General features: G+C 42.4%; 1 protein-coding gene across 2 annotated transcripts in view; it reads left to right on the top strand.

The window, feature by feature from the left end:
- Window positions 1-12,454, top strand: part of LOC128664166 (protein mono-ADP-ribosyltransferase PARP12) — a 380,066-nt gene that overhangs the window by 121,490 nt on the left and 246,122 nt on the right. Inside the window, exon 5 of one of the 2 annotated variants that reach the window (XM_053718923.1) lies at window positions 8,984-9,091. In XM_053718923.1, the coding sequence (XP_053574898.1) occupies window positions 8,984-9,091 (108 nt within the window). Of the gene's footprint in view, window positions 1-8,983; window positions 9,845-12,454 lie in introns of both variants that reach the window. The other variant, XM_053718922.1, reaches the window with a different exon arrangement.

Raw genomic sequence — 12,454 nt, 5'->3', positions numbered from 1 at the left:
GATGGAAGAAGATCGAAGATGCCGCTTGGAGAAGATGTTTGCCGGTCCGGATGTCCTCTTCTTGCCGGATAGGAGGAAGACTTTGGAGCCTCTTCTGGACCTCTTCAGCACCGGATGATGGATCGCCAACCCCCGCTTGGGTTGGTTGAAGATGTTGGAGCCAGGACGGATCGGTGAACCTGGTATGGTGAAGACAAGGTAGGAAGATCTTCAGGGGCTTAGTGTTAGGTTTATTTAAGGGGGGTTTGGGTTAGATTAGGGGTATGTGGGTGGTGGGTTGTAATGTTGGGGGGGGGGGGTATTGTATTTATTCTTTTACAGGCAAAAGAGCTGAAATTCTTGGGGCATGCCCCGCAAAGGGCCCTGTTCAGGGCTGGTAAGGTAAAAGAGCTTGTAACTTTTTTAATTTAGAATAGGGTAGGGAATTTTTTATTTTGGGGGTCTTTGTTATTTTATTAGGGGGCTTAGAGTAGGTGTAATTAGTTTAAAATTGTTGTAATATTTTTCTTATGTTTGTAAATATTTTTTTATTTTTTGTAACTTAGTTCTTTTTTATTTTTTGTACTTTAGCTAGTTTATTTAATTGTATTTATTTGTAGCAATTGTGTTTAATTAATTTATTGATAGTGTAGTGTTAGGTTAATTGTAGGTAATTGTAGGTAGTTTATTTAATTATTTTATTGATAGTATAGTGTTAGGTTTAATTATATCTTAGGTTAGGATTTATTTTACAGGTAAATTTGTTATTATTTTAACTAGGTAACTATTAAATAGTTCTTAACTATTTAATAGCTATTGTACCTAGTTAAAATAAATACCAAGTTGCCTGTAAAATAAATATTAATCCTAAAATAGCTATAATATAATTATAATTTATATTGTAGCTATATTAGGATTTATTTTACAGGTAAGTATTTAGCTTTAAATAGGAATAAGTTATTTAATAAGAGTTAATTTATTTCGTTAGATGTAAATTATATTTAAGTTAGGGGGTTAATACATTTATTAGAATAGCGGTGAGCTCCGGTCGGCAGATTAGGGGTTAAAAATTTTAATCGAGTGGCGGCGATGTGGGGGGAGCTCGGTTTAGGGGTACATAGGTAGTTTATGGGTGTTAGTGTACTTTAGGGTACAGTAGTTAAGAGCTTTATGAACCGGCGTTAGCCAGAAAGCTCTTAACTCCTGCTATTTTCAGGCGGCTGGAGTTTTGTCGTTAGAGCTCTAACGCTCACTTCAGAAACGACTCTAAATACCGGCGTTAGAAAGATCCCATTGAAAAGATAGGATACGCAAATGGCGTAGGGGGATCTGCGGTATGGAAAAGTCGCGGCTGCAAAGTGAGCGTTAGACCCTTTAATCACTGACTCCAAATACCAGCGGGCGGCCAAAACCAGCGTTAGGAGCCTCTAACGCTGGTTTTGACGGCTACCGCCGAACTCCAAATCTAGGCCACAGACATTTACCCAAACAAAATGTACATTTGAAGAATAAGTTGAGGTCAATATCAACCTCCTAATTCTTTCAACCTAATTTCTTCTCGGCTGATGTTTGGTTAGTAATTACAGCTTAACCTATGTTGTATCAGAGACGACTCTTGCTTTCTTTTCTCCCTGTGCACAGTACATTATCAAATCTTGTGGGGACCCCCAAAAAGTTTGTGGGTCCCAAACCCCAGTTTGAGAAGCACAAAGTTATTTTTGTATCTTTTGCTGAAGCGCAAACCTAGGTAGGCTCAGAAGCAGCATATATGTGCAGCCACTAATCACCAGCTGGCTCCCAATAGTGCCTTCTGCTTCTGAACCTACCTCGGTATGCTTCTCAACCAAAGTCTAAACCAGAATTTGTAATGTTTTAAAAGGTAGATAATCCCTTTATTACCCATTCCCTAGTTTTGCATAACCAACACAGTTATATTAATACACTTTTTACCTCTTATTATCTTGTATCTAAGCCTCTACAGACTGCCCCCTTATTTCAGTTCTTTTGACAGACTTGCATTTTAGCCAATCAGTGCTTACTCCTAGGTAACTCCACGTGCACGAGCACAGTGTTATCTATAGGACTGACATGAACTAACACCCTCCAGTGGTGAAAAACTGTCAAAATGCATTCAGCTTAGAAGGCGGTCTTCAAGGTCTAAGAAATTAGCATATGATCCTGTCAAGGTTTTTTTACCTCTTTTGTTTGCCATGTGCTGCTGGCAGCCGTTTTCCTCACCTCTCTTGCTGACTTGGTGCATTCTGTGTGATGCTGCTCATTTCCTGCACATCCTTTTATGGCCAGACTGGTGTTCATCATCAGTGTGAGACAGGATGCAGTCTCAGAATTGTGATGTCATCACTTATTATTTAAAGGGCCTCTGTTCATTATGCTTTTCCCTTGCGTTGTCTCAGACCTGTTTGTGAGAGCTCCTGTTTATTACCTGGCTGTCTGACGTCCCTCCTGGTCCCTGATCCCTGGCTTGTTCCTGACTCTGCTGTTCTCCTTGTTCCTGATTACGGCTCGTCTGACTATTCGCTTTGGCTCCTGACTCGGCTCGTCTGACTACCAGCTCTGGTTTTGATTCCTGGCTTATTTTTTTTTGTGGACTTATTATTATTTTTTGCCATTAATAAAAGTTTGATTATTTTTGTACTTCTCGTCTCTGTCTGATTCCTGGCACCCTGACATTACGCAAGGGCCATGAATCCTGATGGCGCTAATAATCCACCTTTACCTGCCATAATTTACAGGATAGATGAACAGGATCACCAATTGGATCAATTTGCACTAGCCCTGCAAACCCTGCTGACTCGTACTGCACATTTGGACCAAAGTGTCCCGCAAGTTATGGCTGCTCCTGTTTCCGCTGCTGCACCTAGTCCTACCAGGTGCATGTCCGGTTCTGCACCTCTACCTCAGCGATATGGAGGCGATCCTAATCAGTGCAGAGGGTTTTTGAACCAGGTGAGCATTTACTTTGAGATGTTACCTCAGGCGTTTCCCTCTGACAGAGCTAAGGTGGGATTTCTCATCTCGTTACTCTCTGACACAGCTCTTGCCTGGGCTAATCCCTTGTGGGAGACTAATAAACCTGTGATTTCAAATTACCCTGAATTTGTGGCCTCCTTTTGAAGGGTGTTTGATGTTCCGGCTCGCTTCTCCTCTGCTGCTAAATGACTCGTCCATTCAGCAAGGTACAAGATATGTTGCTTAGTATGCCATTGAGTTTCGTACGCTTTCCGCAGAGGTAGGTTGGAACAATGAAGTCCTTGTTGCCGCCTTCTTTCATGGGCTCTCTAATGCGATTAAAGACAAAGTTGCTGCCAGAGATTTACCTGAGGATTTCGAAGCATTGGTGTCTTTTTTGATCCTAATTGACATCAGACTCAGAGAGAGGCCTTCTTTCAAGGAGCGCTTGCGGAAGCCTCCTGTTCCATTGTCTCCTATGTGTTCGTTCCCACCCATGCCTCCCTCTCCTCCCATGCCTCCTGGTCCCGGGTCACCAGGTACTGCTGAGCCGATGCAGTTGGGATTCACGCGTCTCTCCGCGGTGGAGAGGGCCTTTAGGAGGAGGGAGGGGCTCTGCCTCTATTGTGGGTTACAGGGCCACCTTTTGAAGTCTTGTCCTACCCAGCCAGGAAACGCTCACACCTAAGGTCCTGTCGGAGGCAGGCCTTGGGTGGTTTATCCTCATCCCCGGAACCGCTAAAGGAGAAACCTTTGGTCACGGTTGTCCTTTCCTGGGTGGACTCCTCCATAGTCACCCAGGCTCTTGTTGACTCCGGTGCTGCGGGCTATTTCATTGACAGTGCTTTTGTATCAAAGCACTCCATTCCTGTTTTGCCTCGTTCCGTTCCGCTTGCTATTGAGGCCATTGATGGCAGGCCCCTTCAGCCCGCACTTGTTACTCACAAAACTGCTCCGTTATCCATGGCTGTTGGGGCTCTCCATTTTGAAACCCTCCAGTTCCAGGTGATAAACTCTCCGCATTTTCTGGTTGTTCTGGGTTATCCCTGACTCCAAAAGCACAATCCCCGTCTCGACTGGCGCAGGTCCGAAATTTTGTCGTGGTCTCCACATAGTATTTCCACTTGTCTTCGGAAACCAGTTAGTCTTGTGCACTTCTTCTGTATCTCAATTGCCAGAGGAGTACCAAGAGTTCCTAGACGTTTTTGACAAGGTGCATGCTGGTACGTTGCCTCCTCACTGGTCTTACAATTGTGCCATAGACCTGCAACCCATAGCCATTCCTCCTCGTGGCCGGGTTTACCCTCTGTCTGTCGCAGAGAATTGTGCTATGGAGGAGTATGTTGCCGATGCTCTGTCGCGGGGGATCATCCGCAAATCCTGCTCTCCTGCAGGGGCTGGCTTCTTCTTTGTGAAGAAAAAAAGTTAAGACCATGCATCGATTATAGGGGTCTTAATCGTCTTACCATTAAGAATGCTTACCCTAATCCGCTCATTACGGAACTCTTTGACTGCCTCAAGGGAGCTACGGTATTTACTAAACTTGATTTGAGAGGAGCATACAATCTCGTTAGGATCAAGGAGTGTCACAAATGGAAAACAGCATTTAACACCAGGAGCGGGCATTATGAGTATCTTGTAATACCCTTTGGCCTATGTATTGCCCCTGCTGTTTTCCAGGAATTTATTAATGATGTCCTACGAGATATGTTGCAACAGTGTGTTGTGGTGTACTTAGACGACATCCTCATACACTCACCCACACTTGAGGCTCATCGTTGTGATGTTACACGGGTTCTTCAGAGACTACGTGAGAACGGCCTGTTTTGTAAACTCGAGAAATGTGAGTTCCATCAGATTCAAGTAACCTTCCTAGGTTATGTTATCTCTGTTGCAGGGTTCTCCATGGATCCTGACAAGTTATCTGCAGTTGTGCAGTGGCCTCGCCCAGTTGGTCTTCGGTCTATTCAACGTTTTTTGGGGTTCGCCAATTACTATAGAAAGTTTATTAAAAACTTTTCTTCCTTGGTCAAACCTATCACAGACATGACCCGTAAAGAGAATGATCCACTCCATTGGTCACCTACTGCCATTAAGACCTTTGATAGTCTTAAGACTGCCTTTGCTGCCGCTCCAGTTCTGGCTCATCCTAACCCTGTCCTGCCTTTTGTTCTTGAGGTCGATGCGTCTGAGACTGGAGTAGGTGCCCTCTTGTCTCAACGTCCTACGCCTGCCGGTTCCTTGCATCCGTGTGGTTTCTTTTCTACGAAATTGTCTCCAGTGGAGTGCAATTATGAAATTGGCGACAGGGAATTACTGGCCATAATTTTGGCACTCAAGGAATGGAGGCATGTTCTCGAGGGTACTAGCGTGCCTGTGCTCATTTTTACTAACCACAAGAATTTAACTTATCTATCTGAAGCAAAGCGTTTGTCGCCCCGACAGGCCAGATGGGCGCTATTTTTGTCTCGGTTTAATTATGTGGTCTCCTACCTGCCTGGTAGTATGAATGTTAGGGCTGATGCCCTCTCTCAACAATTTTCACCTCTGTCCAAGGAGGAGTCTGTACCTACTCCAGTTATACTTCCTGACCATATTTTGGCTACCATACGTACTAATTTGACTTCTCCCTTGGGGGAGGAGATCCTGGCTGCACAAACCAATGCACCTCCTGAGAAACCTAGTGGTAAGTGTTTTGTTCCTGAGAATCTTCCAACTAAACTTTTGCACAGTTACCACTATCCTAAAGCCGCAGGTCACCCAGGCAAGAACCAAATAATTTGGTCTGTCATTCGACAATTCTGGTGGCCAGGTCTTCGTTCTGATGTTGCTGCGTATGCTGCCTCCTGCTCAGTTTGTACACAGAATAAGACTCCTCGACGTCTTCCTGTGGGTCTTCTTCAACCTATTGCTAATGGTGAGTGTCCTTGGACACATCTTTCCATGGACTTCGTTGTCAAGCTCCCTGTTTCCAATGGCAATACTGTTATCCTTATGGTGGTTGACCGTTTTTCTAAAATGTCACATTGCATTCCCTTGAAGAATCTCAGGAGCTTGCTTCAATTTTTGCCCGGGAGGTCTTCCATTTACATGGGTTACCCAAGGAGATAGTGTCGGAACTGGGTTGCCAGTTTGTCTCCAGATTTTGGTGTTCCTTTTATGCTCAAATGGGGATCCAGCTTTCCTTCTCCTCGGCATATCACCCTCAATCCAATGGGGCTGCAGAACGTTCTAATCAAGCTCTGGACCAGTTCCTCCGTTGCTATGTCTCAGATCACCACAATAATTGGTCTGAACTGTTACCTTGGGCAGAGTTTGCTTGTAATAGTGCTATTAATGCTTCCTCCAAGTTATCCCCGTTCATGGCGAATTATGGGTTTCAACCATCCTTGTTGCCCGATTCATTTATGTCTCAGGGTATTCCGGCTTTGGAGGAGCATCTCTGTTCCACGTGGGTGCAGATTCAGGATTGCCTTCATCGTTCTATGCAGCGCCAAAAGTTCCAGGTCGATCGTAGGCGTCTGCCCGCACCTTCCTACCAGTTTGGTGAGAGAGTTTGGCTGTCCTCCCGCAACTTGAACCTTCATGTGCCTTTCAATAAACTGGCTCCCCGTTATGTTGGTCCTTTTCGAATACGGGTCAATCCTGTGGCCTACGCTTTTGACCTTCCTCCTGCAATGCGCATCTCCAATGTTTTTCATATCTCCCTCTTGAAACCATTGGTTTGTAATCGGTTTACCACTGTGTTGCCTCGTCCCCGTCCTATCTTTTTTGACAACCATGAGGAGTATGAGGTCAGCAGTATTATTGACTCTTGTATGTCCAGGGGCTGCGTACAGTATTTGGTTCACTTTAGGGCCTCCTCCATGCCTTCCATGCCCGTTTCCCCAATAAGCCTTTTGTCCTCCCGCGGGGGAGGGGTCGTTGAGGGGAGGGTACTGTCAGGGTTTTTTCCCTCTTTTGTATTCCATGTGTTGCTGGCAGCCATTTTACTCACCTATCTTGCTGACTTGGTGCATTCTGTGTGATGCTGCTCATTTCCTGCACTTCCTTTTATGGCTAGACTGGTGTTCATCATCAGTGTGAGACAGGATGCAGTCTCAGAATTGTGATGTCATCACTTATTATTTAAAGGGCCTCTGTTCATTATGCTTTGCCCTTGCGTTGTCTCAGACCTGTTTGTGAGAGCTCCTGTTTATTATCTCGCTGTCTGACGTCCCTCCTGGTTCCTGATCCCTGACTTGTTCCTGACTCTGCTGTTCTCCTTGTTCCTGATTCCGGCTCGTCTGACTACTCGCTTTGGCTCCTGACTCGGCTCGTCTGACTACCAGCTCTGGTTTTGATTCCTGGCTTATTATTTGTTTTGTGGACTTTTTTTTTTTTTTTTTTTTGCTATTAATAAAGGTGTGATTATTTTTGAACTTCTCGTCTCGGTCTGATTCCTGGCACGATGACAGAACCTCCTAGGTTTAGCTTTCAACTAAGAATACCAAGAGAACAAAGCAAAATTGGTGGTGAAAGTAAATTGGAAAGTTGTTTAAAATTACATACCCTATCTCAATCATGAAAGTTTATTTTGGACTAGACTGTCCCTTTAATTTTGACTTCACTGCCCCTCTAAGAGAAAATCATATAAACACAGTTTATAAATTAAATTACAATTTAAAATAAAAAAATTTTTATATATAGAAACAATGTTCCAAAATTATCCAGACCTTTCCAAACTAGTGCTCTTAATATGTAAGTTTAAATGTGCCGGTAAACAGTTATCAGGAAGCCTTTATTGTATTTTCTTTTGTCCATCTATTAAAAACATAATCATATTTAACATAGGTTATATGGTAAACTCCTTGCTTCCTTAATGCTTTTCTTTTACTTGAGAAATATTATAGGTGTGCATTGTACTGTTTAACAAGAACAGTAAATAGAGAGGTGAGTTTGAGTCAGCCATATTTTCCGTTTGTTTGTTGGAAATATTTCACACAAATTTTGATTCTCGGACAGAATGCCGAAGCACATTTGTCCGTCAGACATATGTCCAAGAGACTATGTTCCGAATTCAGCCAAGGCAGATACGCTCCAGAGTGCTCTGTTCTAATCAGAGCCTCCGGCGCCGCAACCGCCTCTGGGAACCTAACCATGGGTCTCATCCTACACGTCTTGTGGTTCTCTGTCTGGGTAAAACTGTATCTATCTAATCTATCTCATGGCCGGACTGTTATCCCATGGCCATTTGTCTGTCGGAATATTATCCGTCATACAAATGTCAGTCGGACAAATGCCCATGGGATAACAGTCCGGCCACTCAAATTTTTGTCATATTTGTAGGTTATACCTACTTTTTTTTTTTAACAAAACTGCAGTAAATTTTTCACAGCTATGGACTGAACTTATATAACTGAATAACAGATACTGTATGTGCAGTCTGAGTTAAACTTTACTAATTCAGTCACATTAACTATTAAAGTGCATAATAAAAAGACTGATTTAACACCTACTTTGAATTTCAAATAAGCAGTAGATTATTTTTTTTTCTGACAAAAAAAATGTTCTCCCATGCTCCATTCCCCTGTATCATTTGGCAGACATCAGCCAATCACAGACTAGTATATGTATACCCTGTGAGCTTGTGCACATGCTCAGTAGGATCTTGTTCACCAGAAAGTGTGAATACAAAAAGATTGTGCAAAATTTGATAATGGAAGTAAATTGGAAAGTGTTTTAAAAATGCAATTCTTTCTGAATTTTCAAAGTCTATTTTGATTTGACTGTCCCTTTAAATACCAAAATGCACAGTTTATTCTTTCTAGTGTTTTTATTTTAGATGCTTCTTTTAAAACCCTGTTTATAATAAAGGGGTTCGTCTCAATAATTTAAAAATGTCTATCTAATGAGTTTTCTACAAAATTCAAAATCAAAGTTTATGGGCATTTTTTTGTAGAGAAATCATTTGCTAAGCTTTTCTAAAATAATGTGATCAACCCCAAAGTTAGAGCGATATTACTGTTATAAATGTGTGCTTTTTTATGAACAGGGATCCAGGCACTGAGCAGTCATTGGACAGATAATGAATATAGTGATGAAGATCATTGGAATATCCTTGAAGAACAGCCCAAAATATTTATCTCCAGCAAAGCAAAAGGTGAAGAAGGGTCACCACATTCCTCAAATATTGCAGGTGAGTCGGTAATGACATCTACAACAGTAAATTCATCTGTGCCTATAAGTTCTTCATCTGTTGGACACTCGTCAATATCTGTAGGATCATCTTCTCTAATAAATAAATCAGCTACAATCAGTGCACAGAAAACAGATTTTTCCCTCAATGCTAATGTTTCGGACAGCATCCCCATATATTCTAAATTAGATATACCCAATAACGTGTCTGCTTCAGTACCATCCATGGTCCAGCAAAGCACTTCTACAACAGATAATGTAAAAACTCCAGTTCCAGCCAGCAGCCAGCAGAATAACTCTGGAGCAAATACATTTCCAAATGTGTCTTCTACATCTTCATCCAACCCACAGCAAAACACTTTTGCTAATGCAGATTTCATTAAAAATGTGTCCACTGCAGCTCCACCTGTAAGCCAGCCAATCACTTCTACAAATAATGCAACCAATGCATCAAGCAGTCTAACAAGCAACCAACAAATAACTTTTTCTAAACTATATGAAACATTGAATAAGCCAGCAGCCAGCATTCAACCATCACAAAGAACACCATCCGCTGCATTAACAACTAGATCTCCAGTGCATGGGACTTTGAGCTATAGAACAGCTGCAGCCAGGGGTTATAGAAAGGTATCATATGGTGTCACAGAATTGGATTTATATACAGATGTCAGAAGTTCTGTATCCAGTCCTGTGGATAGTACTACTACGTTATCTAAAGGTAAGTGTATAATAACTAAAGCTAGGAGTTGGTAAATTGTTATAGACTGATCATTGCATGTTTATGTCTAAATATCATCTTATATTAGTCATTTTAAAAATCACATTAAAGAGAGTAACACTTTAAAATTCATATTGAAAATGATGGTACTTACCTATACAGTGGGAGAACAGGCTGATGTCCTCCAAGGGTCGGCACAAATGAAATAAAACCCAGGGCACTAAAATGTACTGTAACTGTATAATGATATAGCCATCCAAAAAATGTACTATTATTTTAATGAGTTTAAATTTTCTGCTGTTGTTTTCGGCTATTATTGGTTAAAAACACCTTTGAAATACATTTCCTTCTTAGAACGGGGAGAGTCCACAGCTGCATTAATTAATTTTGGGAAATACAGAACCTGGCCCAACAGGAGGAGGCAAAGACACCCCAGCCAAATGCGTAAATACCTCCCCCACTTCCCTCATCTGCAAAACCATCCTGACTCATATTAACAGCTCCATAAGCAATGCGTTGACGAGTTTCGCTGCCTGCTTTTTTCACTCAAGTCCATATCAGAAGCGATGCTACTATCTGTCAAACTTGAAGGACCGTTTTACTGTTCCACGGCATAGATTCCGGTAAGATCATTTCATTTTCCTTTCTCTGTGGGAATATAATGTAATTATAGATAATGCTAGAACACAGGATCTCAGTGGGACTCCATTATCTTTATGGAATCTAGGGTTAATATCTCCTGAGGGAGGTTATTGAACAGTGGGGGACTTTAATCATGTTTGTTATGTGATTATGTCTGCTTATGTGTAGTGATGTTGGGGTCCATGCCCTTTATGGAACATATAGGTTTTTAGAGCTACGGAGTTCTTAAAGGGACTGGCACGCTTTTCCTTGGCCTGTGGGTTGCACCTCGTGACCGGGGGTGGTCAAGTTTTTTTCTTTTCTTATTTACGTATTCTTGCCCGAATGTCCGTGTAGAGGGTCTGTTCTCTACTTGTCTGGGTGATAGGAGGAAGTGAGTGCCCCAGCCATTGAGGGTGTGAGGTGCCAGTTGTTTTTGTCCAAATTCGCCCGATCAAGTTATGGAGGATTCAAATTTTTCTGAAGAGGATTTCTCGGGTTCAGATTCTGTTCCCGGCTTAGATTGCACGGAGGCCCGGGTAATCCAGCCCAATCATTGATGTTCCATATGCCATAATAGAGTGCTCTTCTCTCCCTCTGGGGAGATATTAGAGTCCACTGAGCCGTCCGCCTCTGAGGATTCTGTGTCCCATGAGGTGTGTTCCCTGTTTTTGTTCTGTTCCTACACAGGCAGTTGTCCCAAATGCCATTACCCCTTCTGTGGTTTCTTTCCACCAGAGGTTGCTGCTCGGTTGTGCATAGCCATATTGGTGGCGTTGCCGCATTTACAGCTTCTTGAGGGCCAGCGTAGAGCTTATCTATGTCCTCTTTTACTGGGGGCACCCGGTGAGACTGGTCTTTCCTCTGGGTGAGCGGTTCCCTCTGAGGCTTCACGGGTTCAGCCGTCAGGATTGGGGCCCTCATATGCCCAGTCGAGGATGATTTTTGGCTTTAGAGTCAGTCTGCCGCGCCTGCATGTACTGCTGAGGCAGGTCCTGGAGGCTTTGGAGGACTTCAAGTGATGGTAAACTCCGTTATTGCTAAGTTACAGATTTCGATTATTTAGTACTATATATATTAAACCACATTATCATTTCAAAATGTTTATATGTATTTTTATGAAAATTTATCGATATTGACAAACTATTGTTGCACCGCATCGCTCCACCCCTCTTATTTAGTTGCCTGAATAAACTGGATGCTTACCTAGTCTCCACCCTCTCTGCACGTCAGACAATTTGCGCGCTCCCAACACTTAAATTTTTAACGCATGCGCATTGGAGCAAATCACGTATACCAAGTAAACATTGAGTCACGAGATTCAATGTTTACTTGTTTCAGTCTGAAGGAAAAGTTTGACTTGAGAGAGTGTGCGAGCAATCGGTTCCTTGTAAAACGAGCATACAATTAATGCTAACCATCCCCACCCACTGCAATTATTCCTAAGTAAACAATGAATCGTTTGACAATAATACACGATTCAATATTTACTTATGCGTGCCGTGTGTAAAATCATAGAAACAGCGCATGCCTTCAAAATACATGAACGCGCAAAATCGTCATCGCATTGAAACGCTCCTGATTGGATGGGCGTATTCTTAGAAGAATGCAAGACTGCGCTTGCGTAAATCGTGTTGCATAGAAGTAAGCCTGTCTGGCGACAGGCTTACTGATTGGTAGAATAATATAAACAAACGATATGATGTAACAGGGGGCTGGAGGTAGACTTCATTAGACAGAGTTATTATATAACGATTTGAAAGTGATTTTACATACATAGCATTACATGAAATTGAGTGTCTAAATCGAATGTAATCTAACAATAGCAATACTATAATCAATTGATATGGAGTTTACCATCCCTTTAAGTCTTCATTTGCCACCGTATCCTCAATATTCTGATTCTGATGGCGAACAGCGCTAGACGAGTGGAGGAATGTGGATCATACTCCTAATTGTTTTTGTTGTGGATCTATTCCTAGTTATGAG

Source organism: Bombina bombina, chromosome 6 (assembly GCF_027579735.1).
Source record: "Bombina bombina isolate aBomBom1 chromosome 6, aBomBom1.pri, whole genome shotgun sequence".
Taxonomy (NCBI): domain Eukaryota; kingdom Metazoa; phylum Chordata; class Amphibia; order Anura; family Bombinatoridae; genus Bombina; species Bombina bombina.
This window is presented reverse-complemented; position numbering and strand designations above follow the sequence as displayed.